The sequence below is a fragment of the Rhincodon typus genome, chromosome 25, assembly GCF_021869965.1.
Source record: "Rhincodon typus isolate 14 chromosome 25, sRhiTyp1.1, whole genome shotgun sequence".
Lineage (NCBI taxonomy): Eukaryota > Metazoa > Chordata > Chondrichthyes > Orectolobiformes > Rhincodontidae > Rhincodon > Rhincodon typus.
The window spans coordinates 38,241,336-38,267,762 of NC_063356.1; the positions used below are offsets into that span (position 1 = coordinate 38,241,336).

Genomic DNA, 26,427 nt, shown 5'->3' on the forward strand with positions numbered 1-26,427 from the left:
CTAGGCCCGAAACGTCAGCCTTCCTGTTCCTCTGATGCTGCTTGGCCTGCTGTGTTCATCCAGCTCTACACCTTGTTATCTCAGATTCTCCAGCATCGGCAGTTCCTGCTATCTCTGAAGCTACAGATCCAGACAGGATGCAGCTGCAGACAGCACAATATACAATTGACCCAGCCCATCCCTGGGACAATAGGAGACATTGAGTTGTTTTCCAGAACAAAGTAGTACCTCACACCCATTTTCGGGAAAAGCTGCCTGTCCTACATTCCCCCAACACCTTCAGGAATGGAGGCCCAAGGACCACCCCACCATCAACACATCAACGCCTGATTGGGTCTGATCGGTCAGGGTGATCGAGCCCTGATCGATCCATTGGAAGGAATCAAAAACCCTCCCAAAAGGATGCAAAAGCTTCCAGGTATAAGAATCGTTGTAACACCACCCTCGGGAACGATAACTCGAGACCAGCAACTATGAAGAGGAGACGACCCTGGGATCACCGGGAGAAGAAGGATCAAATGATCATCGCCATGCGAATCAAGGCCAAGATCTAGTGAGGTGGTATATGATCATTCAAAGTTAAGTTAAAGTATAAGATAGTTAATTAGATTTGTAGTGTTAATTGTTAGTTTGCAGTGTATTTTGTTATGATAGTATTGTGGTGAAGTAGATAAAGATAATTTCTTATTACCATTAAGAGTCGACTCGTAGTTTCTTTGCTGGATTGAAGGTTTAAAACACACTGCGTGGCAGGCACAACAGGGTGACATGGTAGCCCAGTGGTTAGCACCGCTGCCTCACAATACCAGGGATTCAGGTTGGTTCTACCCTCGGGTGATTGTCTGTGTGGAGTTAGCACATTCTCCCACTGTCCAAAGATGTGCAGGCTGGATGGATTAGCCATGGGAAATGCAGGGTTACAGGGACTGGGTAGGTGGGTGGGTCAGGGTGAGATTCTCTTCAGTGTAGACTCAATGGGCTGAATGGCCTGCTACCACAATATAGGGATTTTATGGGCGAGGAAGAACCCATCACAAAATGACAGGCATACCAGCCTGTATTGGTTCCATTGCCAGTCCAGATAAATGGGGAGGGTTTGTATCTGGTTATAAATCAGCTTCTAAACAGAAAATGGTTCATGTGAATGGATATGGAGAAGATGGTTAATCAGCATTGACTTATATGTAACGTGGGAAAAACTGATTGAGAAAGACAGCGAGCTGGGTTGAAGAAAGACCAGTGATTTGATGAGTAACATTTTAAGTCATGCCCAGAACAAGTATTTCCATAGCAGTCAATACAGAGACAGCCTTGGCTTTGCCCTTCTGCTAAATTCTTTTCCAATTGCTAGATTCCTAGATATGACCTCCTGCCCTAAGCTCCAATCCTAATATAGAAATGTCCAAGAATCTAGCTTAATTCCCTCTATTACTTTCCACATTTAATCAGTTATTGCATACAGTTCTGGTCACTACCAGAAGGATGTGGATGCTTTGGAGACGGTACAGAAATGGTTTACCAGGATGCTACGGAGGATTTTAGCTATGAGAAAAAGTTGGATAGACTGGGCTTACTTCCACTGGAACACAGGAGTTTGAGGACTGACCTGATAGGAAGTTTATATGATTGTGAATGGCCTGGATAGAGTGGAAAGTATGAGGCTTTCTCCCAGGGTGGAGGGGTCAATTACCAGGGGACACAGGTTCAAGGTGCGCGGTGGGGGGACTAAGTTTAAAAGAGATGTGCGAGGCAAGTTTTTCACACAAAGAGTGGTGAGTGCCTGGAACACGCTGCCAGAATGGGTGGTGGAAGCAGACACAATATCAGCTTTCAAGAAGCACCTGGACGAATACATGAATTGGAAGGGAATAGAGGGATACGAATCCTGTAAGTGAAGGGCAAAGTGCGTCACAGGTTTGGAGGGCCGAATGGCCTGTTCCTACGCTGTAATGTTCTTTGTTCTTTGTTCTTGTTGCCTAGTTAACCCTTTTATTGAGTGAAAGCCATATGACAGTAAAAGCAGAGATGAAAGGACATTGACATTGGATAATCTGAAAGACCGATGGTATACGGGTATGTTCTACCTACAAACAATTTCAGCTGAAGAACTATGATATAACAGAATTCAGTAGGAACACACACATTCCTGCAAGTGCCCTGATACACAGGCACTGCATTTCCAATCCCGTTAAATAAATGTCAATTAATAGCAGCCACCACAGTTACAAACAAAGGCAACAGTTTGATTTGAGATAAGAGAAAGGCAGTGAATTAGATCACCATGTGAATAAGAGAGATTAAAGAACATTTCTACATGAACAAACATATGAACATACAATTTACAAAAGGAACAGGCCATTTGGCCTCATAACTTGCTCTGCCTTCCAATAAGTTCATGGCTGATCTAATTGTTGGAAAAGAGTTCAATGAAGTGTACAATCGAGGTTCATAATTTAGTGAAGGCATCAATACATGGAAGGAAGTATAATGGACAGAACCATCATAGCAAAGCAAGAAGACATGGCTCATCGCTAGAGAATCGTTGATATACAGCTCCCTGTAGAATTCCAGCTACGACATAATACATTTTCATTAGTTTCACTGAAGTAAATCCTTTCTTAATTGAACTCCACGCTCCCAGTTGTTGGCTTTACTCTAGCCTGCCAGTTATATTTGGTACTGTTAATGATCCTCACATACGGATAGGTTACCAGACTAGGCAGGCAAGCGGCAGACTGAATTTAATACAGAGCAGTGTGAGGTGACACATTTTGGCAGAAGTGTTAGAGAAAGGCTATCTAAACTAAAGATTTTCTCAAGAGTTACTAAAGCACTTCTAAAGTGTGCAAATGATCCCAGATACTTGGCTGAAAAACAAAGTTGCTGGAAAAGCTCAGCAGGTCTGGCAGCATCTGTGGAGGAGTAAACAGAGTTAACGTTTCGGGTCCGGTGACCCTTCCTCAGAACGGGTTCTAAGGAAGGGACATCAGACCCGAAACGTTAACTCTGTTTTCTCCTCCACAAATGCTGCCAGACCTGCTGAGCTTTTCCAGCAACTGTTTTTGTTCCAGACACTTGGCTGTTCATTTCCATAGATCTTTTAAGATGGCAGGGCATATCAAAACTTTTTTTAGCAAAATATCCTGTACTTCATAAATAGACATAATGAGTGCAAATAAAGGGAAGATCTGCTCAATCTTTATAAAGCTCTGGTTAGGCCTCAATCTGAGCATTGCATCCAGTTCTGTTCACCACATTTTAGGTAGGATGTGAGGGGGCAAGGACGAGATTTACCAGAATAATTCCAAGGATGTGGAAATGAATTAGAACTTGCTGCCCATGTGGGTGGTTGAATCAGAGATGGTCAACTATTGCAAAAGATAATTGGACAGATACATGGGAAAGAAACTTACCGGGATATTGGGATGGGAATGAGGGGGCAAGAGTCAGACTGGCTGAATTAATCTGCAGAAAGCTGACACTGACTATGTGGACCAAATATCCCCAGTTTATGCAGTAATGGCCCTATAACTGACTTAACTTACATAAAAAGCACCAATTTATAATGAACATTCAATAAACCATTCCTTTCTATTTGCAGAAGGCTATCTAAATAAGCCAGTTCTTTCCAGATTGTCAAAAGTGTGTAAAACAATCCCTCATCTTCCTCAACCATCCTTACCTTCCAATTTGGAAGCTTATGCTGACACCCAATCACTGTTTCTTGATAATCTCATACTCTCTCTCACTGCTTTGTGCTGCCATTCAATCAGGTTTTGTAGTTTAAGAATGTAGTGAACCATTACTGATAGTATCAATGGGTGTCATGCTGGAACAGTTGCTGAAGGTTGGCATGCAGAAGGCACTGAGGAAAGCCAATGGCATGCTGGCCTTCATAGCAAGAGGATTAGAGCGCAAGGAGTAGGGATATCTTACTGAAGTTGTACAGGGCATTGGTGAGGCTGTGTGCAATTTTGGTCTCCTAGTCTGAGGAAGGACATTCTTGCTATTGAGGGAGTCCAGCAAAGGTTCACCAGACTGATTCCCAGGATGGCAGGGCTGACATATGAAGAAAGACTGGATAGACTGGGCTTGAACTGACCAGAATTTAGAAGAATGAGGGTGGGAGTCTCAAAGAAACATATAAAATCCTGATGGGGCTGGACAGGCTAGATGCAGGAAGAATGTTCCCGATGTTGGGGAAGTCCAGAACTAGGGGTCACAGTCTAAGAATAAGGAGTAAGCCAATCAGGACTGAGATGAGGAAGAATTCCTTCACTCAGAGAGCTGTGAACCGGTGGAATTCTCTCCTATAGGAAGCTGTTGGGGCCAGTTCATTAGATATATTCAACAGGCAGCTGGACGTGGCCCTTGCAGCTAAAGGAATGAACGGGTGTGAAGAGAAAGTGGGAATGGGATACTGAGATTGCATGATCAACCATGATCATATTGAATGGTGGTGCAGGCTCAAAGGGCTGAATGGCCTACTCCTGCTCTTATTTTCTATGTTTCTATGAAAGCAAATAGATCTATTTGTGTGATCTGAGACCAGTGCAACATTTGACTTTGTCAGAGAGATACAATGAAAATGGTTGGATCAGACTCTGAAATAGGACAACCAGTCTGAGTGAGTGAGATGTGCTGACAATCTTTCCCACCATGTTCTTGTCCTTACTTGGGTGCACTTCATTCTCCTCTTTCCATTGCTCATTTTCCATGTTCCGCAGGAAGCGTGCAGTGGTCCTGCAGAATCGTTGAAATGATAGCCGCATGTATTTCTCCCGAATGGTCAAAGCTTGATACAGGCCCTTGCAGGCAAGTTCAAAATCTTCCACGGTTACCTGTTCATAAACGGTAAATAATCAAACTCACAATGGGTTCGGAGTGTCCCACAGTTCCTAAACTTCTCCGATTGTTTTATACCCTGAATTGGGGAAGGATCACCCGACCAGAAACTTAACTCTGATTTCTCTCCACAGATGCCGCCAGAACTGCAGCGATCTTCCAGCAATTTCTGTTTTTGTTTCTAATTTACAGCGTGTGCAGTTCTTGTGGTTTTCATTTAGCAGGGATCAAAGACATTGGCTGTACAAGTGGACAAGTCTCAAGATGAGTTATCACCTTCAAGGCTGGGAGTAACTGGCTGCAATAAGTCACCCAAACATCTCAAAACCCTTGAAGCAGATGTAAGTGCGAGTTGCTGGGATGTACTGGGATTGTGGGGGAGCACTTCAGTTTTAGAACATGGAACAGTACAGCACAGGAACGGGCCCTTCGGCCCACGATGCTGTGTTGAACAAGACACCAAATTAAACTAGTCATTTCTGCCTGCCCCTGGTCCATATCCCTCCATTCCTTGCATATTCATGAGCTTATATAAAAGCCCCTTAAACACCCCTATCATGACTGTCTCCACCACCAACGCCTGGCAGCACGTTCCAGACTCCTACCACTCTCTGTGTAAAAACTTGCCCATTGCATCTCTTTTGAACTTCCCCCCCTCACTTTAAATGCATACCCCCTAGTATTAGACATTTCAACTCTTAGGAAAAAGATTCTGATTGACAAACCTATCTATGCATCCTATAATTTTATAGACTTCTATCAAGTCTCCCTTCAGCCTCTGCTGTTCCAGAGAAAACAACCCGAGTTTTTCTAGCCTCTGCTTATAGCTCATCCCCTCTCCAAAGCCTCCACATCCTTCCTGTAATATGGTGATCAGAACTGGACACAATACCCTAAGTGTGGCCTAACTAAAGTCTTATAAAGCTGCAACATGACATCCTGACTCTTGTACTCAATTCCCCGACCAATAAAGGCAAGCATGCCATACGCCACCTGAAAGACTAAAGAGGAGATTGCTCCCCATCAAGGACAGAAGGGTAACGGGAGATTTGATGGTGATTTTTCAAAATTATGAGAGGGGAGCAACTCTTGTCAATGCAGCAGGAATCAAACAAAAGTTTCAGTTAACTGGTGAGTGAACGAAAAAGAAAATGACAGTTTTTCAACTGCTGAGTTATTATGATCTTCAATGCACTGCCTGAAAAGTTGGTGAAAGCAGCTTCAGGAGTAAATTTCAAAAGGAATTGGATAAATAATTGATAAAGAAGATATTTTAGGATGGCATGGTGGCTCAGTGGTTAGCACTGCAGCCTCAAAGTGCCAGTGATCCAGGTTCGATTCCAGCCTCGAGTGACTGTCTGTGTTGAGTTTGTATGTTCTCCCTGCATGGGTTCCCTCCGGGTGCTCCGGTTTCCTCTCACAGTCCAAAGATGTGCAGGTTAGGTGGATTGGCCGTGCTAAATTCCCTGTAGTGGCTTTGGCCACGGCAAATGTGGATGGGGTGGATGCTGTGTGGTGGGTTAGTATAGGCTTGATGGCTAAATGGCCTCCATCTGCACTGTCAGATTCTATAATACCTGTAGAGGAAGGTTCTAATGACAGCTCTTTCAAATAGTTGGAACAGGCATAAAAACCAAAAGATGCTGTAAATCAGGAACAAAAACAAAGTTGCTGGAAAAGCTCAGCAGGTCTGGCAGCATCTGTGGAGGAGAAAACAGAGTTAACGTTTCGGGTCCGGTGACCCTTCCTCAGAACAGGCATGATATGCTGAACAACCACATTCTATACTGTATATTCCTAGTCTATGAGGTATCAGCCAATTGACACTGGTATTGCATCATGATTATGCGTGTATTCACCAAAGTTTCTTTGTATTTATTTGGGTTGCTTCGGATGCTATCATTATCCGCTCTGGCTACTTCAATTATATTATGTTTATGGCACTACCTGGATCATTGTAACTTTCATTGATTAGTAAATTCAATCATTTAAATTAGTTTAACTTTTTATTCCCTTTAGACTCGGCTGAAGTCAGGTGTTTTCATTTATTCACTCAGGGAAGTGGGCATCTCGGACTGGTCAGCATTTATTGCCTGTCCCTAGTTGCCCTTGGGAAGGTGGTGGTGAGCTGCCTCCTTGAACCGCTGCAGTCCATGTGCTGTAGGTAGGCCCACATTGCCCTTAGGGAGGGAATTCCAGGATTGTGACCCAGTCACAGTGAAGGACAGTGATACATTTCCGAGTCAGGATGGTGAGTGGTTTGGAGGAGAACTTGCAGGTGGTGGCGCTCCCTTGTATCTGTTGCCCTATTCCATGTAGATGGAAGTGGTCGTGTGTTTGGAAGGTGCTGTCTAAGGATTTTTGGTGAATTTCTGTAGTGCATCTTGTAGATAGTACACATTGCAACTACTGAGTGTTGGTAGTGGAGGGAGTGAATACTTGTAGATGTAATGCCAATCAAGCGGGCTGCTTTGTCCTGGGCGGTGTCAAGCTTCTTGAGTGTTGTTGAAGCTGCACTCATCCAGGCAAGTGGGGAGTTTTCCATCACACTGCTGAATTGTGCCTTGTCGATGGTGGACAGGCTTTGGCGAGTCAGGAGGTGAGTTACTCGTTACAGTATTCCCTGCCTCTGACCTGCTCTTGTAGTGACTGCATTTATAAATGAGTTTCTGGTCAACGGTAACCCCCAAGAAATTAATAATAGGGTATTGAATGATGGTAACACAATTGAAAGTCAAATGTGTGGTGGTTAAATCTTCTCTTATTTGAGATGGTCATTGCCTGGCACTTGTGGGGCACAAATGTTACTTGGTACTTGTCATCCCAAGCCTGGATATTATCCAGATCTTGTATTGAACACGGACTGCTTCAGTATCTGGGTAGTCACGAATGGTGCTGAACATTATGCTATCATTGGCGAACATCCCCACTTGTGTCCTTATGATGGAGGGAAGGTCATTGATGAAGCAGTTGAAGATGGTTGGTCCTAGGACACTGTCCTGAGGAACTCCTGCAGAGATGTCCTGGAGCTGAGATGACTGACCTCCAACAACCACAACCATCTCCCTATCTGTCAGGTATGACTCCAACCAGCTGTGAGCTTTCCCCTTCATTCCCGATGACTCCTGTTTTGCCAGGGCTTCTTGATGCTACACTCTCACTAGATCCAACCGTCTTCAGCTGCTTCATCAATGACCTTCCTCCCATCATATGTTCAGAAGTGGGGATGTTCACCAACGATTGCACAATATTCAGCACTATTTATGGCTCCAACACTGAAGCAGTCTATGTCCAAATGCAGCAAGACCTGGTCAAATACCTTGGTCTGACAAGTGGCAAGTAACATTTGTGATACACAGATGCCAGGCAATGACCGTTTCCAATTATAGAGAATCTAACCACCCCTTGACATTCACTGGACCAGTCATATAAGTACTGTCCCTGCAAAGGCAGGTCAGAGTAACTTGCCTCCCAAAGACCATTCACCATTGATAAGCCACAAGTCAGGAATATGATGGAATAATGCTCGATTCCCTGGATGGGTGCAGCTCCAACAACATACAAGAAATTTGACAGGCTCCACAAACATTCCCTCCCTCCACCACCGATGTTTAGTAGCAGCAGCATGTACCATGTACAAGATGCCCTGCAGAAATTCACTAAAGGTCCTTAGATAGCATCTTCCAAACCCATGACCATTTCATGACCAGGACAAGTCACCAGAGAAATGGAACACCACCCCCAGCAAGTTCCCTTCCAAGCCACTCACCATCCTAACTTGGAAATATATCGCCATTCCTTCAGTGTCGCTGGGTCAAAATCCTGGAATTCCCTCCATGAGGGCTTTGTGGGTCTATCTACAGGAAGTGGTTCAAGAAGGCAGCACACTGCCACCTTCTCAAGTGCAAATAAGGATGGGGCAATAAATGCTGGTGCCACCAGTAAAGCCCATATCACATGAGTAAATTTTAAAAAATCCTTGTTGCTAATTGTAAAAGAGAAATACTGCTGTGTTTTTGAGTCTTTACTGATCAGTCAGTAGTACCTCTTTCTCTGAGCCTGAAGTGGGTTCAATCCCCACTCAGAAACTTACTGACCAAGAAAGGAATGTTTATGATATGGTTCAACAGACTGATAATCACCTGGATAATTCTTCCAGCATTTCCCCACTGTTCCCTAAACTGGAACAACTGTGTGTGAGGATATCAGACAAACCAGACTGCTTCCTTCCTGAATGTTCTAAAACTCAAATACATAAAAAGAAAATTCAATTTCTGAGTAGATTATTTTTAAAGCTGCTTAACTCAAATTGTTTGATCATTCAATTACCCTGCTAAATTCCTCATTACATTATTTAGAATGATATGTATTTGATCATTCATTATCTTTAGTACATCACAATTTTGATGGATTAAGAGCAATAAAAAAGATAATCAAAAGAAACTCTGTAGGTCAGGCAGTATTGATGGAGAGAAACAGCTACCATTTCACATTAATAGCCTTTCATCAGGGCTCATCAGTCATCAAACATTCATTAGCCTGAGATATTAACTGTTTCTTTCCACAGATGCTGCCTGACCCAATGAGCTTTTTCCTGTTCTTATTTCAGATCATCATAGAATCTATACAGTGTGGAAGCAGGCCATTCAGTCCCCACCAAACCTCTGAAGAGCATCGCACCCAATCTCCATAACCCTGCATTTCCCATGACTAATCCACATAGACTGCACATCTTTGGACTGCGTGGGAAAACCAGAGCACCGGGAGCAAACCCACACAGATATGGAGAGAATGTGCAATCTCCATGCAGACAGGGTGGACTTGAACCAGTGTCCCTGGCACTATGAGGCAGCAGCGCTAACCACTGAGCCACCATGCCACCATTGCAAGCCTCTGCAGTATTTTGCATTTTGCAATGAATGGTTATTAATAGGTCATGAATATTTAAAATGTGCACATAGATTAAGTGACTTTAGGATGTAGCAATGCCTGAGAATGTGTGGTATCTAATTATGCTTGGTTAAATTGTAATGGATTTGACATCATTTGCTCTTGTTTTCTATCAATCAGTTAGCATTTTGTTAATTATTTTAACTGTTACCTGTTAAAACCATGCCTCGGTTGGATGTGAGTTCAATGTCAGGTTGAGAAAGCATTATTTAGTGTCATGATCCAGGAGTACATAGACATGAAAACATCCTCAGCTGACAGAGGCACCTAATAAAGGAGAGCCAACTGCTTCAGCTGTGGACTTAAAATAGGTGGCAGACCTTAGCAAGATTCTATTACAGAGTGAACCCTGACTCGCGCTGATATCTTCACATGGAACAGACACGACTCTCCCAAGAATCCAGTATAAAAAGCTCAACTGTTATCAAAGTCAGTAACTGTCCTGCAAAACAGTCCCCCCATTAGAGAGAGACAACTGATGATGAGTTTAACCCGAGCGTCATCACACCTCAGCCGCGGAACAAGGTTGAGGAGGCAGGCTACTACTCAGTCAGAGCAGGAATTAAACCCATATCGCTTTGCAAACCTAGTGTCGTATGATTTCTGACCCGAACAAGTTTCCAGGCAGCTGAGTTAACACAGTGACTCACAGCTCCCTTTAAGCAGGCGATAATCCAAATCCCAACTGCTAGCCACTGTTTCACATCCCTCTGAATGGAATTGATGTCTGTGAAAGATCAAGATATGCCAAATCTAGTGAGAGTTTTAACATCTCTGCCAAAGGGATAGATTAGGCTGCTGCTGAACAAATGCAAAAGAATAACTGATTCACAAAATATTTGTGCCTCTAGATGTAAATGTTCTGGTTTAACACTGCAGTTCTGAGGAAGAGTCACCAGACCCGAAACATTAACTCTGATTTTGTCTTCATAGATGCTGCCAGACCTGCTGAGCTTTTCCAGCAACTTTCTCTTTGTTACTGCAGTATTAAAGTTTGCCAGTCCGTTAAGTTGTTCACCACATGCAATCATCTGGTTACAGGAGAGGTAAAGCCAACCAAGTACTGGGGTCAGAAAGGAATAGAGGGTATGTTGATAGGATGAGATGGAGTAGAGCGTGACACTACGCCTGAAGTCTAGAAATGTCATTCAGGACCAGAAATTATTTAGATTGAATAATTTGTTTCTGTACTGTAAATTTTAGATAATTCTAGTCAAACCTGAAATAAACTTTACTTTTGTCATACATTGCTTTACCTCTGAGAAGGCTGGTTAATGGTTTAGCTAAATAAAAACCGAAAGAACTAAATCAGAGACAAAATAGAAGTTGCTGAAAAAGCTCAGCAGGTCTGGTAGCATTTGTGGAGAGAAATCAGAGTTAATGTTTCAAGTTGAATGACCTTTCCTCTCAACCGTTCTGAGGAAGGGTCACTGGACCCGAAACATTAACTCTGATTTCTCTCCACAAATGCTGCCAGATCTGTGGTGCTTTTCTAGCAATTTCTGTTGTTAATGTTTTGTTCAGATGAAAGGTCATAGATATGTAACACTAATGCCATTTCTCTCTCTACAGATGCCGAATATTTCCAGCATTTTATTTTAGTTTATCACTAAACTGTCTATGAGACCATTTTCTGTCCTTCACCACATTAACCTCCAGCTTCTCTTTGCCTGCTCTCATTCTCAGTTTTATCTGGTGCTGTTCCTGGCGATCTTTTCTACATTTCCTCATCATGCTAGGGTTGGTCACCTTATTTGTTGGTGATGAAGGGATAAACCAGGAAATGAAGTTACAGATTATTAAGGAATACATTTCTGCTGGTGTTGATGGCCCATAGTACCTCAAGAATACACAGCTTTGCACTGTTGTATCTCTTGATATATTGTATTTAGAACAACGATGGGGCCATTCACAATAATGGAGGGTGTCTTCCATGTTAAACCAGGACATGGATTCCACAAGGAGTCTGTATTGGTTACCTCTGCCAATTCTCTTAAGGAAAGATGCATCTTCAACAAGCAAATTTGTGAGAATGAGGCCAAGTATTTTGTATTAGTTCTCTCAGCTGCTGCAATTAGACAACATCTGGTAGTGTAGTGGTAATGTCATTAGTGCCTTGGGTGATGCATTTAAACTCCACTCTAGTGAAACTCGAATTCAATAATAAGAAAAATCTGTAATTTTTAACTGAGACTATTTCAGAGGGCAGTTAGGAGCGATGTGGGACTGGAGTCACATACAGGCACAACTGGGTGCACATTGAAGATGTGGGTAAGGGGAATTATCTGTAACTTTGGGACAGGAGGCTTGGGTTCAAGTCCTACTTACTCCAGAGGTGTGCAATACCAAAACTCAACAGGTTGATTGGAAAAAGTATAGAAGATTTTGTTTATATGAATGACGCAGTTTTTGCACTAGTTACGGGGGAATTTAGTACAGTCTGACAGCTTCATGGTGAATTTTACTCAAAGCAGTTCCAGTGAATGGAAATGATGACCAGACGCTGCCCAATCTAGTACTGCCTATTTGTATGACTTCATCAGTGCAAATTTCAACATTTTTCTCTCTAATATTCCTCTGGTTCTCTCCTTGCATTTAAACATCCTTCCTCTACCATCAACTTGCTGAGGTTTCCTGAGCCATTCTTCCCTGCATTGCCCAGTCCTGCCCATTTTACATCCTGGGTCACAGAGATTCTCCTCTCTATAATAGCAAGGGTACGACAATACGTCAAAGCCCCATTCAATGAGGCAGGGTTAACCTTACCCCTGATGCGTAGTCTCCAGAAATGACGACTCTCTGAAATTCTGGCACATCTGTGTACGAAGGCAGCCCCATCTGATCAGCTGATTCTTTGGGCTGTGTAACTGCAGGGTCCTCAAGAACCGGAATTGGTACAGTGATTGACTTTGCTTTCATGATGATTTTCAACCTAACAGGAAGACACAATCCAAGAGTTGTACAAATGTTAATTAGAACAAAGATTGAAACTTGGTTTTGAAACACATTACCGCCACCAGAAACTGCTCTACCAAAAGACCTTTCCTGGAAATGGCTTAATTAGTACATTCACTCACTGCCTGCTATTGTATTGAGCTAAGGTACATGTATTCCTGAATGTTAAGCGCTGAAATCAATGAGGATCCAGGCAGGTCATTATAGTTAGGTTCATTGCTCTCATCAGTGGGTCGTAGGCCTCTGCCCAGTCACCTCTGCTGGAAAATGGGTCTCAAGCAAAAACAGAATTTAACTTGGTAGTCATGTTCTGACAATAATCTATGTAGTCTTAGAAATCAAGAAGGCTATCTTGAGAAAGGTACTAGCTGTTTGGAACTTAATCTCAATTTCAATCTTAGTTTGTGACAATGTTGTGGCTTTAATGGGTGTATTTTGTCCTGGCTTCTTTTAAGGGAGAGATTGAACACCAAGGGGTAACTAGCAGTATTATAAACAGATAACAAAATTTGGAGCTGGAGGAACACAGCAGAAGGGACCCTTCTTCTCCCGACCTGAAACATCAGCTTTCCTGCTCCTCTGATGCTGCCTGGCCTGGTGTGTTCCTCCAGCTCCACACTGTGTTATCTCTGACTCCAGCATCTGCAGTTTTTGCTATCTCAGTAAAGTAAACAGCTTGAGAGGCCTTGGGCTTTTTCTTAAATTTGGAACATTAGAAGCAGCCTGGCTGGGAGTGGCCAGCTCTCACAAACCAGGATTTCTAGTTTTTTTTAGTTTTTAGATTTAGCAGAAGCTGCTGGAGTTTTGAAGAAGTAGAAGCTTTTTTTCCCCCTCTCTCACTTACAGCTAGAAGCTGGGGTTTCTCTTCCTACTGCAGATGCTGCATGTGTGAAAATCTGATTTCTGAATCTGCCTTTTTGCCAAGGGGTGTGTTTATGGGATGTTACTATATTGGAACAGTTAATAAGTAATAGTTATTGTATCTATTATTCTGTTAAGTTTTCCAACAGAGTTAAATTATTCCAAGCTCCTCTTTCTGTTGTTGTATTTTAACTAAACTGTTTGAATAAATTGTGTTTTGCCTAATGTGTAGTTTGACCAATTGAATTTCATCTGGAACATATCACCTCGCATTTAGGGTGATAGAGTTGTACAGTACGGAAATAGACTGTTAAGTCCAACTCATCCATGCTGACCAGATATCTTAAATTAATCTAGTCCTATTTGCCAGCATTTGGCCAATATCTCTCTAAACCCTTCCTATTCATATACCCATCCAGATGCCTTTTAAATGTTGTAATTGTACCAGCCTCCACCACTTCTTCTGGCAGCTCAATCCATACAGGCTTACCCTCTGTGTGACAAAATTGCCCCTTATGTCCCTTTTAAATCTTTCCCCTCTCACCTTAAACCTATTCCCGCTAGTACCCGACCCCGGGGAAAAAATGACCTTGGCTATTCACCCTATCCATGCCCTTCATATTTTTATGAACCTCTATATAATCACCCCTCTGTCTCTGACACTCCAGGGAAAATGGCCTCAGCATATTCGGCATCTTTCTACAGCTCAAACTCTTCAGTACCAGCAACATCCTTGTGAATCTTTTTGGAACCCTTTCAAGTTTCACAACATCTTTCCTATAACAGGGAGACCAGAACTGCATGCAGTATTCCAATAATAGTCTAATCAATGTCCTGTACAGCCACAACATGACCTCTCAACTCCTATACACCATGCACTGACCAATAGAGACATGCATACTAAACGTCTTCTTTACTATCCTATTCAGCTGTGACTCCACTTTCAAGGAACTGTGAACCTGCACCCCAAGGTCCCTTTGTTCAGCAACACTACCCAGGACCTTACCATTAAGTGTATTAGTCCTGCTGTGATTTTCCTTTCCAAAATGCAGCACCTCACCTTTATCTAAATTAAACTCCATCTGCCACTCCTCGGCCCATTGGTTATTTTGAAATAAGAAAAATTTAAGATCTAGGCTACCTTCTTAATATATTTTGAGAGGTCTAGTCTGGTCCACAACAATTTACTTTTGAACAATCAAATGGAAGTGTAATGGCTCAACACATTACTATTCAAGTATTAGTCACAGATCAAATTATTGAAGGGAAATGGGGTGAAATTAATGGCACACACGCATTCCTCAACCAACATCACTGAAACAAACAGGTCATTTATCTGAGAGATAGTAGGAACTGCAGATGGTGGAGAATCTGAGATAACAAGGTGTAGAGCTGGATGAACATAGCAGGCAAAGCAGCAAAATTTTCTGAAGATGGGTCTAGCCCGAAACATCAGCTTTCCTGCTCCTCTGATGCTGCTTGGCCTGCTGTGTTCATCCAGCTCCACACCTTGTTATCTTAGGTCATTTATCTCATTTGCCATGTGGGTTACCTGGTGTACACAAATTACTTCCGATTTTGTCTTCAGAACCGCAGCGGTTGATTTTTAAAAGATATTCATTGGCTCTGAAACCACTTCAGACACCCCGAGAAGGTAAAAAGGATTGCAAGATCTTTCTCCTTCACTTTCTAAACACATTGAGCCCAACAACAGGAGGCTACTAATGATGTGTGATTCACAGCTCCACCCTACTCTCAAAAGGTTAAGCTGCAAACAAAGAAGGAGGTGAGATTTAATCGATAAACCCATAGAGTACGAGCATTCAAATCAAGGGCCATCTTGCAAGGTAAACATCTAGCATCCCAGCTGTTTCAATTTCACTTTTTCAATCTAATCCCACTGTAGAAAGATGAAGAAACAAACTATTAATTAAGAAATTTGTTGTTGGCTTTTACAGAACTTTAATATTGTTCATTAGTGGGAGCTTTTCATCTCATCTTCATCAGCACAAGTGCAAGAATGCCAAGATTGTTTGAAGTTTGGTTGTTTATATGACAAGAGAAAATGGTACAGATTGTAATTGGCATGTTGTTGACTGACTGAAGCATTGTTATGTAGGAGGCAGTGGGACCCTGGGTTTGCCTAAGCTCTTGGCTAATTCAAAAAAGTCACAAGGCTGGAAGAAAAGAGATAACAAGGTACAGAGCTGGATGAACACAGCAGGCCTAGGCCCGAAACGTCAGCCTTCCTGCTCCTCTGATGCTGCTTGGCCTGCTGTGTTCATCCAGCTCTGCACCTTGTTATCTCAGATTCTCCAGCATCTGCAGTTCCTGCTATCTCTGAGGCTGGAAGTTTTTCTTTTATTTAGAGGAAGGGTCCCTGCATATGAATGCATGCTGATTCCAGTAAATGAACATAAGCCACATGACAGGCTTAAAATATTACCTTTAATTGGGTATTGTTTTAACTAAAAGCATGCTCAGGATTGTTATTCAAATACTGCCCAATCACAGAATTGCACCAAACACTAGACACATTGTTTTGGGTTTTGCAAGCATGGACTGCATTCTGCATCTAACAAATGACTCAAGAAACATGCTGTTTGATTCAATCAACTAATCATTAATGGACTACATATTTGGCATCATACCAACATTGAAATTCATAAATAACATTTCTCAATTGTGTGATAGACAGAATATCCTTTTTTCAAAAATTCATTAATGAGATGTGGGAATCTCTAGCCATGCCAGTTTTCATTGTCCATCCCTAAACACCCAGTGTGTAGTCAACCACATTGTTGTGGGTCTGGAGTCTCATGTAGGCCAGGTAAGGATGGCAGTTTCCTACCCTAAAGGGCATTAATGAACCAGATGGGTTTTTCCCAATGCTCAGCAATGATTTCATGGACATCTTTAGATCCTTAATTCCAAATTATTTACTGAATTCAAATTCCACCATCTGCTGTGGCAGGATTTGAACCCATATCCCCAGAACATTAGCTGAGTTTCTAGAATAATAGTCTAGCAACAATACCATCAGGCCATAGCCTCGCTTATTTGATCCTTTTGGACGTAAAGGCAGTGAAGTGCTTGTGAAAAATAACACTAGTATACGCACTGTATAGTAGGGTTTGAAGCTGTTTGCTTGACTCATTGCTCAATAGATTCATAGATTGGGCAGAAATTATCAAACAAATCTAAATGCATTAATAACTATAATAACTTAACTATAATTAAGAACCAATTGATGATAATCAGCCAAGCTCACAATGTGACTAATATATTCTTACTTGAAGAAACATAAATTCATATGCAAGGACCCATTCTCTGCAAGCAAAAGGAATATGTTCAAGTCTTGAACCTTTTTTGAATTACCCGGAAACTCGGGAAGACTATAGTTTCTCATTGGTTTCTTTATCGCAATGCCTCAGCTAATCAGATTTGCCAACTAATCAGTATCCTCTTCTCCTGTAATATAAACTGTTGTCATCATTTGTAACTTGGTATTCTTGCAGTTGCCCTGATCATCAGTAACATGCTCCAACAAAGTCTCTCCTTTCATCCATTGGGAATCATAAAAAAGTAAATAAATACATTAAATAGTCATGTGAACTTGATAGAATATTCAATAGCTTCAAATGTTGATAATAAATTCCTATTGCATATCAGATTTTATTTCCCCTGTTGGCATCTATGTTTTAATATATCACCCTGGACTAGCAGCTGGGAGACTGGGTAGAATTCTTCATGCATAAAATCCCAATGCACTCTCTACTTCCAGTCCAAGTGATTCCACAGAGTACAAAGTAACATCTTTAAATCAGGAAAACCAAAGTTTTGTTTTTTGGTCTCCAGAACAAACTCTATTCTCTGACCACCATTTCTGCATTTTGTAACCTTTTGCTTGTGGATTCCTTTGCTTTCCTGTCAATTAAATGGTGTTGCATCTCAAGGTGTCCAATTGGGCAATTGTCAGCCATATCGAATGGCGAGATCTCATCTCTTTCATCTTCATTTTTAGCATCATGGGCGAAGACTTTTTCAGCCAAGATCCGTGCTTCTTCATCAAACTCTGTAAAGGATTGTCAGGTAGTTACTTAAAATGACAAGAAGATTTAATCGGTGAACATTAAACTATTAGCAGCAAGGAATCGCCATTAAAAATTAGAGATATAGGACCATTCCCATCGCGAATCAAATTGAACAACTTTTAAACAGAAAATAAAATTTTTTGTATAGAGTTGTAATGCTTTTAAAATTTATTTTAAGAATGAATACAACCTGTCAGTCAAAAACATATACTAGATATCATAAAACAATTGTGTGGTCTTGAGCAGTTTGTCTTCATAAGGCAGCTCTAATGTTAGAAATCACACGACACTAGGTTATAGTCCAACAGGTTTATTTGAGAACGCAAGCTTTTGGAGCCTCGTTCCTTTTTCAGGCGTTAGTGAGAAAAGTAGTATCAGGCACAGCATTTATAAGTAAAAGATCAAAGGGTCACACCACTGATGAGGATGTATTAAACAAACCCAAGATGCTTTTAAATCTTTCATCAGTGTAAAGAAGAGATGACATTTTTGGTCAGACAATGCACGTTAAGTATGACTGATAAAATCTTTCGCTCTCTCAGGACAGTGACTTGAAAAGAATTTGGGGATTTCCATGTACATATTAACCAATTAAAACCTTCTAACAGATGGAAGATTTAACAGCATCTTAGGTTTGTTTAATACATCCTCATCGTGGTGTGACTCTTTGATCTTTTACTTATAAATGCTGTGTCTGATACTACTTTTCTCACTAACGCCTGAAAAAGGAACGAGGCTCCGAAAGCTTGTGTTTTCAAATAAACCTGTTGGACTATAACCTGGTGTTGTGTGATTTCTGACCTTGTCCACTCCAGTCCAACACCAGCACCTCCACATCATCAGCACTAGTGTTGGAAGGCTTTATAAATAACAGGGCTGTTCCAAGTTAGGACAAAGAAAACATACAACCACATTCAGACAGGCTTGGAAAGCAGATGGAAACAGGAGAATTCAGCTTTTATTCCTGTTTTGATATAAAGACCCCAGCATCATCCATTCGTTTTGCACTTGGCAGTGAACAGACTAATCATTTGTAACATTGGTGAAAAATAATTTGCCTAAATCTAATGTCAGTATTCATAAATAAGACGAATCCTGCCTGACACTGTGAATCAACCTACTGGGGCAGCCTTTAGGATTATTTGCTGTTTTCCGTGTTTAACCAGTTCTGGTCTCTGTCAGTGCTAGTGAAGTGATGATGGTATGCCAGCTAACATGGAAAGTTTCAAGGCTCACACTTTCCCTGAAGAATCCTGGTTCAATTACATCTCTCTTTCTGCTGGCTCCCCTGAAACGGTCTGCAGTGTCCTCTGTAAGTCCACTATTGGAGTGGCTAAGCATAACTTTATTGAAAAGGAACAATAACCATGGTCTCCCCTACAAATCGTTTCTTATGAACTATTTCTAACAACTCTGAAAATGAACATGAATCTTCCTTTCTGTCCTCTCTCTTTAGTTGTTAATTCACATAAAGCAGAAGTTAGAGGTAGTAAGAACTGCCAATGCCCATTAAGACAGTGCCACCATTCAACTAAATCATGGCTGATTTTATTATAGGATCCCTACAGTGTGGAAACAGGCCCTTCGACCCAACAAGTCCACACCGACCATCAGGGCATCCCATCCAGACCCATCCCCCTATAACCCTGTCCTAATGGACTGACTGGCTGTTCCTAGCTCCTATATAAATTGACTTTCCAAAGTCTTGCCTTTTGCTTGCTTCATGGTCACTGCATATGAGTTGGAAAATGTAGGCCAGACAAATTGAAAGGACTTTTAGATTCAATGGAGTCCAGAAAGCACAGCATTGCATAGATTTAGATAGGTTACAAATTGATGGTTCAGGGAATTTCTGTGACAAATTCATAATGATTAGTGCTTGAAGTTGAGTCAAAAAAGTTAACTTTTACTATAGACAACATAGTGTGGAGCTGGAGGAACACAGCTGGCAAGGATGATTTAGCACCAATCCACATGGCCTGCATATCTTTGGACTGTGGGAGGAAACCCACACAGACACAGGGAGAAGGTGCAAACTCCATGCAGACAGTCACCCAAGGGTGGAATTGAACCCAGGTTCCTGGTGCTGTGAGGCAGCAGCACTAACCACTGAGCCACCATGCCACCCCTAACAATATGGCATTTGAGAGAAGTTCAAATGAGGAATGGTGGGTGTAAAGCACAGGCACCTTTGGGATTTGACCCCAGGATCTCCTGTTTATGAGGCTGGCACATTAACCAACTAAGCTATCTTAACAATATACTACATCATCCTTTTATCCCTTCATGTCTGAGATCTAATACTCAATAGATCTCTGGCCCATCCAAAAACAAACCAATTCTTTCTGACAGACTATAGAACAAATACTTACACACATGGATTACTCAGTATGATGACCAGTGCTTTTCAATGCTCTAGGTCTCAATGTTTTGTCAGCATAATTATATTTTTGCCATATTCTGTGTCTCCAAATTGAAGCGTTATCTCATAACACATTCTGCAGAAGTTATAACCACTTTTCAACATAATACATAGCTGGAAAAAGATGGTGATCCTTTAAAGTACAAGATAAATATATTTTTGTTCCGACAGGGATCAATTATTGAGCAACAATGTCTGAGTAGGTAGAACCCTGTCTCTGCACAAGAAACTCCAGATTCAAGCTCTACTCCTGGGTTTCTTGGCCATGGAAAGAATACTTATGACGTGATAATGACAAGTTGAAAATCAGCCTACTAACATTTCCAACAGTTCCCCAAAGGAAGGGAAAGTGTATGAAGATGTCAAACTAGTATTGAGAGATAACATGAAATGTTAGTCATATTCCTTAATGCCAATCAAATCTGCCCACAGAAGCATTTTAATCAGAATGCATTGGTTTTAATTCTCCTACCTAACTGATCAATATATGGACTTGGACCACACATAATTACAGCAACAGATTAGACTCCCTTCCATGTGCCTGAAAACTAGTTCAGATCAATGCAAACATTTTTAATATCATTCAGTAGTGCACTAGCTCACAGATACAAAACAGAAAGTACTGCAGACACTCAGCAGATCTGACAACATGAGTGGAGAGAAATAAAGTTAATGTTTCGAGTCCAGTATGTAAATTCTTTGCAGATCAAAGAGTCATACCAGACTTAAAACTTTAATCCCTTTCTCTCTGCACAGATGCTGCCAGACCTGCTGAGTTTCTCTAGCACTTTCGGCTTTTATTTCAGATTTCTAGCATCCGCAGTATTTTGTTTTTATTAGCTCACAGAACTTGTGAATGTTTTGTACCTGGCTTTTTGACTTTCGACATCTTGGTAGGTAGTTCACAGAGATTTCTCTGTCTGAGGCAGAACACAGCAGTAGATGAGATTCAAAGTCAATCTGACGGTCTTACACGGTGTTTGGTCCTGCTTTTCGATTGCTGCTTGATCTCGCCAGTTCCTCTCCTATAAAAGGCTGGAAGTATTTATACATGTAGCTATTTCTGGAGGAGTGTCCTTGAGTGTGAATGCTATGTGATAGATACTGCGGTGTAGTTACTGGGTTACCGTCCTCAGCATTAAAAATTATTTTATTAGATTTTCTCAATCATACACATATTATAGAAATTGATGCTGGTTAAAGAATTTGGCTTCAACCATTGCAAATAAAGCTGAGTGAACATGCAGATAGACACTTCTGGGGGGTGGGGGGAACTTGTAACCTGCAAAGGAGAGCTTGTGGAGGTTTATAAATTCATGAGGGGCATAGGTAGTGTGAATAGCCAAGGTCTTTCCCCCAGGGTAAGGGAGTTCAAAACTAGAGGGAATAGGTTCAAAGTGAGCGGGGAAAAATTTAAAAGGAACCCGAGGGGTAACTTTTTCACACAGAAGATGATGTGTGTATGGAATGAACTTCAGAGGAAGTGGTCGAGACAAGTACAATTAGAACATTTAAAAGACATTTGGACAGGTACATGGATAGGTAAGGTTTAGAGGGATATGGGCCAAACACCAGCAAACATGACTAGTTTAGTTTAGGAAACCTGGTCAGCACAGACAAATTGGACCGAAGGGTCTGTTTCCATGCTGTATGACTCTATGACTCTATAAAAATGTCAAGATCCTGACACCTGACCTGTTCACCTTTTGAGATACTGTGTAACTCCCACTGGGACAGCGGGGGAGAGGGAGGGGTTGGTTTAGTGATTTAAATGTACAAAAAGGAAAAGTAAATTCAATTTCTGCCATCTGGCTTTATCTGCTAGCAGATGGTTTTATCTGAAACTCATTGGGGTCAACACAACTAAAGGGCAAAAGAGGATTAATGACCTGCAAGATGCAAAACCTTTAAATAGTGAACCAAGACGTCTGCTTCCCTATATAAGTGAGAAACATTTGCCAACTGGGTGACAGAAGATCGGCTTTCTGACTTAGCAATGTTGGCCTAGGAAGGCCTTTTGGCAGCTTATACCTCACATCTCACCTTGACCTATATTAAGATATCGTGTAGACCACTATAGAATTGGCAACACACTCTCAGCAGCTAGGTAGATCAGCGCATCCCTGAATTTCTTTGCCTCTGATCCTTTCCACCAGTAGTCTGGTGCCATTTACAGGATTTCGCAATTTTCTCCTCATAACTGCATCTTCCAGATAACAGCAAAAAGTGCTACAGAAACTCAGCAGGTCTGGCTGCATCTGTGAAGAGAGAAGGAGTTAATGTTTTGAGTCCAATGACTCTTCTCCAGAAGAGTCAATATTAGACTTGAAACGTTAACTCTGTTTCTCTGTCCACAGATGTTGTCAGACCTGCTGAATTTCTCCAGCACTGTCTGTGTTGGTTTAGGGTCTTCAGCATTCACTGAATTTTGCTTTTATATCACCTTTTCCAGATGACTGGTAGTATCTTTGCCCAGGCCATCACTTACATTCTGCTTTCCAACTGCTGAGTTCGGCCAGAACAAGAGGGCTGTGAGATTTTCTGCAATGGCTGAATTCCCATAATCCGGGAAATCATAGACTATTGTACCAAAAAGGCAATCAAGAAGCCCTTAGATTGCCCTGAATTTCATTCATATTAAGCAATTCCATCCCATTGATGCTAATTGGTGCGTAACCACCAGAATATTGTCATATACGTCTGTGCAAGATATCCAGGAAACTGCAAGATTCAGTGCCACTTAAACGGGAATTAAAAAATACTCAAGATAGGACTAATGGTTTTTTTTTTAAATTCATTCATGGGATGTGGGCATCACTCACTAGGCCAGCATTAAATGCCCATCCCTAATTGCCCAGAGGGCAGTTAAGAGTCAACAATGTTGCTGTGGATCTGGAGTCATGTGTAGGCCAGACCAGATAAAGGCTGCAGTTTCCTTTCCTAAAGGATATTAGCGAATCAGATGGGATTTTCCCCAACAATTGATTCATGGTCATCACACAGGGGCATGGGCCTTGTTGGGATGCACTTCAGAGGGTTGGTGTGGACTTGTTGGGTCAAATGGCCTGCTTCCGCAATGTAGAGATTCCATTATTAGATTCTTAAATCAAGTTGAATTCAAATTCCGCCTGCCATGGTGAGTTATGAACCCAGGCCCCAGGAATATTACCCAGGTCTCTAGATTTACAGTCTAGTGATAATACCACTAGGCCATTGCCTCCCTGACTTCCTTCCACTGCAACACAGGTGAAGTATAACAGTATCTGCATGAGCCCAAGAGTAGCTATAGAGTGAGAGACCAGCTTGGTGAAGAGACAGTTCAGCTGTCTGCTCAGAGCTGGGGACACACAGCCATATGCACTGATCTGACTCTGTAGAATGGTAATGGCCGTGTGCCACATGGCACAGCGGAGAGGAGTGGAGCTGCAGGAGGAAAGAGGTGAAAACGGCAGTACCTCCTCTGGGATGAAGGGGAAGAAGAGCTGGACACTGTCAGGATCCCTACAAGCCTCACAACTAGCTGCCAGAAATAGCCAGAGACAGCTCACATGATCACCTGAGCTTTGGCAGTATGTAACGAACTAATGATGGACACACTGACCCACCAACACAACACTCCTGCCCCAACCCATAGCATTCCCCCTCTGTTAATGACACCCACTGTTTGCCTTCACCTCCTACTGTATCATTTAACTCAAGGCTGCTACTCACTTGAAAGGCCAGAGGCAACAATGGAGATGGCTGACAAAGGAGACTCAAAATATCGTTTATGGTTCTCGAGCACTTTTCATGATTTTGACAGATTGTTTAAACAACCTAGTGATTTCCCCACTGAAAGTTTTTCTCCCCCTTTTACTCGGAGTTAGTACCACCCCAGTTTCTGAGCTGTAGGCAGTCTGCTCGTCCCTTTGCTCTGATTGCCGAGGTGCTGCTGAAGAACGTGGCTTCGGTTTAGGAACCTGTGAGGTCTGAAAACTCCAAGAACTGCCTCACTGCATGTTTCCAGGATAGAATCAACCAAGGGGGGAGAAGGCAGCCAATGTGGCTCAGACTGAGACCTGGAAGGGGTAAGGATTGGTGTTGCTATTTCAGTAGTGAACTCTCTGAGTGCTTTCTGCTTCACCCGTGTGGAGATAGACTACTCCAATCCTTTATATTGCTGTGCAGGGCCTTGATTGATTCTTTATTCCTCCACAGATAGTGGGTGTCACTGGTGTGAATGTCATTTGCTGCCTGTTCCTCATTGCCCTTGAAATAAGTGGTTTTGTTACCCAAAAGGAGTACTCAACTTTCTCCCAAGTGTTCTTCCCCTGTGTGACAGACTAAAGACAGGGAGTTGCCTCAGACTTTAATTAAACAAACCCTTCTTTATTTAACTCTTTAGATACCAATACTCAATGTAAGATATACATTCTTTGCAACATTTCCCTCTTATTTTATCTAAATTAACTTCAACTTTAACTCAATCCATTTAAAGAAAGACACTTTACCTTTCTTTAACGTAACCCTCATTTAACCCTAACTCTAACTTTAACTCCATAAATTTGGCTTAAAGTGAACACCACCCAATTTGAGTGGCATTTCACTCTCGGTGTCGATCTCGCCTCAAGATTCTTTGACTTCTCCGAAGATAACTTCGGGATACGTGCTTCTCAAATGTTGATCTCGAGGGCTCACTCCTGCAAAACCTCTTGTGCTGGTACCTTTTATCCTAAAGTGTGCTCATCGCTCTAGAAACTTCTATGGCACTCAGCCAATGGATTGACCAAACCCTGATCACAATGTTCAATCCCAGCCAATGCAGTTTACTGGGTAACAACTCCCAGATGTTTATCCCAAGTCATAAACAGCCACATTCCAAGCTCCATATAAGGTAATATGGTGAATAATGTCTAGCCAACTACTGTGAACACTGCCTTATTTGGTCAATACAGGAAACTGCAGGTCCCGCCTTACAACATGCCCTGGCTTCAGTTTAACCGAGGTCAGACTTTAAACAAGCTTGACCAAAATTCCCAGCATGCTTGGTCATCACTCTTAACCAGCCATTTCTGTGCTGGCCACCTGACCACAGTTTGCTTGGGCCATTTCAGAGGATGGTAGTGTCAACTCCTTCAGCGTGGATCTGGTTGGTCAACCTGGTTTAGAATGGCAGATTTCCTTCTTTCTAGGATGTTAGTCAACCAGATGGGTTTTCAGCACAATCAATGATAGTTGCCATGGCCGCCATTGCTAAGAGTAGTTTTTATATCCTAGATTTACTCCTTCAATTTAAATTCCACCAGCTATTGCTGCATTGGGATTTGATCCCAATCCCCTAGAGCATAAGTCTGGCCTTCTGTGTTATTAGCTAAATGACATTACGACTAACCCAACATCTCCCCTGCCAAGTCTCCATCTATAAGGCTCTCATGAACACCACACATTGTCTCCAGAGCTCCTGAATAGCTTTCTTAATTGATAATCTCTAAGGCTCAGCATCAGAGCTTGGAACAACACGTTCACCCCCATCATGAATCCATCTTTTTTTAAAAATTCTTTCAATCAATGTAGGCAATGGCGGCCGGAAATAAATTTCAGAAATAGGTGACAGTGCATTAAGATGAGTCTATGTTATATGCCATGTGGCTCTGTGATCTCTCATTTGCTACTATGTGTCTTGATGATGTTCATCTCTCTATCTCCAGTAGCCATGTATTTTAACATTTCTAATGAAGCCATGGTGTCTATTCCTGGAGGGTCTCACATGGTTCCTGGCCCCACCTGGAACTGTGCGCTCTCTGTCCCCTGCAAGGCAAGAAAATACAGAGCTCTGAATGTGAGAAATAGGCTACAATGAAAGGATGAGCAAAGCAGGCTTATGGATGGCGCCTGAGAGGGAATGAGATGGCAATAGCATGACAGCTGGAGTCACTGAAGACTGTTCCAATAGGGATGTGAGGAGATTCCTGGAGAGAGGAGAATGAATGGAACTGCAACGTATGTTGGTCTGAGTGTAGGAGAATGCTGGCGAAGTCAGACCGAAGGGGTTGGAATCTCCATACTTATGATTCCTGCTCTCATGAGGGTATTGAACCTCTTTCAGCACTGTTTCTATGAGACAGAGTCTACACTTTCCTGCAGCTTCCCCCACTTTGACCCATGCTTACTCTACAATAGAGGTACTCTCAAAATGGGCCTTCGTAGTCCACAGCATAACCTTCAGTGATGCTTCAGAGAACTGTGTAGGTGGGGGAGGGTGAGGGACTGCACAGCCTTTCAAATTGAAACTCCATCATTGAGATTGCTGTCTATGTCCTG

General features: G+C 42.1%; 1 protein-coding gene across 1 annotated transcript in view; it reads right to left on the reverse strand.

Annotated features, from left to right (window-relative positions):
• Positions 1-21,087, reverse strand: part of ampd1 — a 55,559-nt gene extending 34,472 nt beyond the window's left edge. Inside the window, exons 1-4 of the mRNA XM_048611844.1 lie at positions 20,995-21,087; positions 17,512-17,686; positions 12,562-12,727; positions 4,659-4,841 (exon numbers count right to left, since the gene is read on the reverse strand). Of these exons, the coding sequence (XP_048467801.1) occupies positions 4,659-4,841; positions 12,562-12,727; positions 17,512-17,686; positions 20,995-21,016 (546 nt within the window). The 5' untranslated portion in view covers positions 21,017-21,087. The remainder of the gene's footprint in view (positions 1-4,658; positions 4,842-12,561; positions 12,728-17,511; positions 17,687-20,994) is intronic.
• Positions 21,088-26,427: the final 5,340 nt, after the last annotated feature.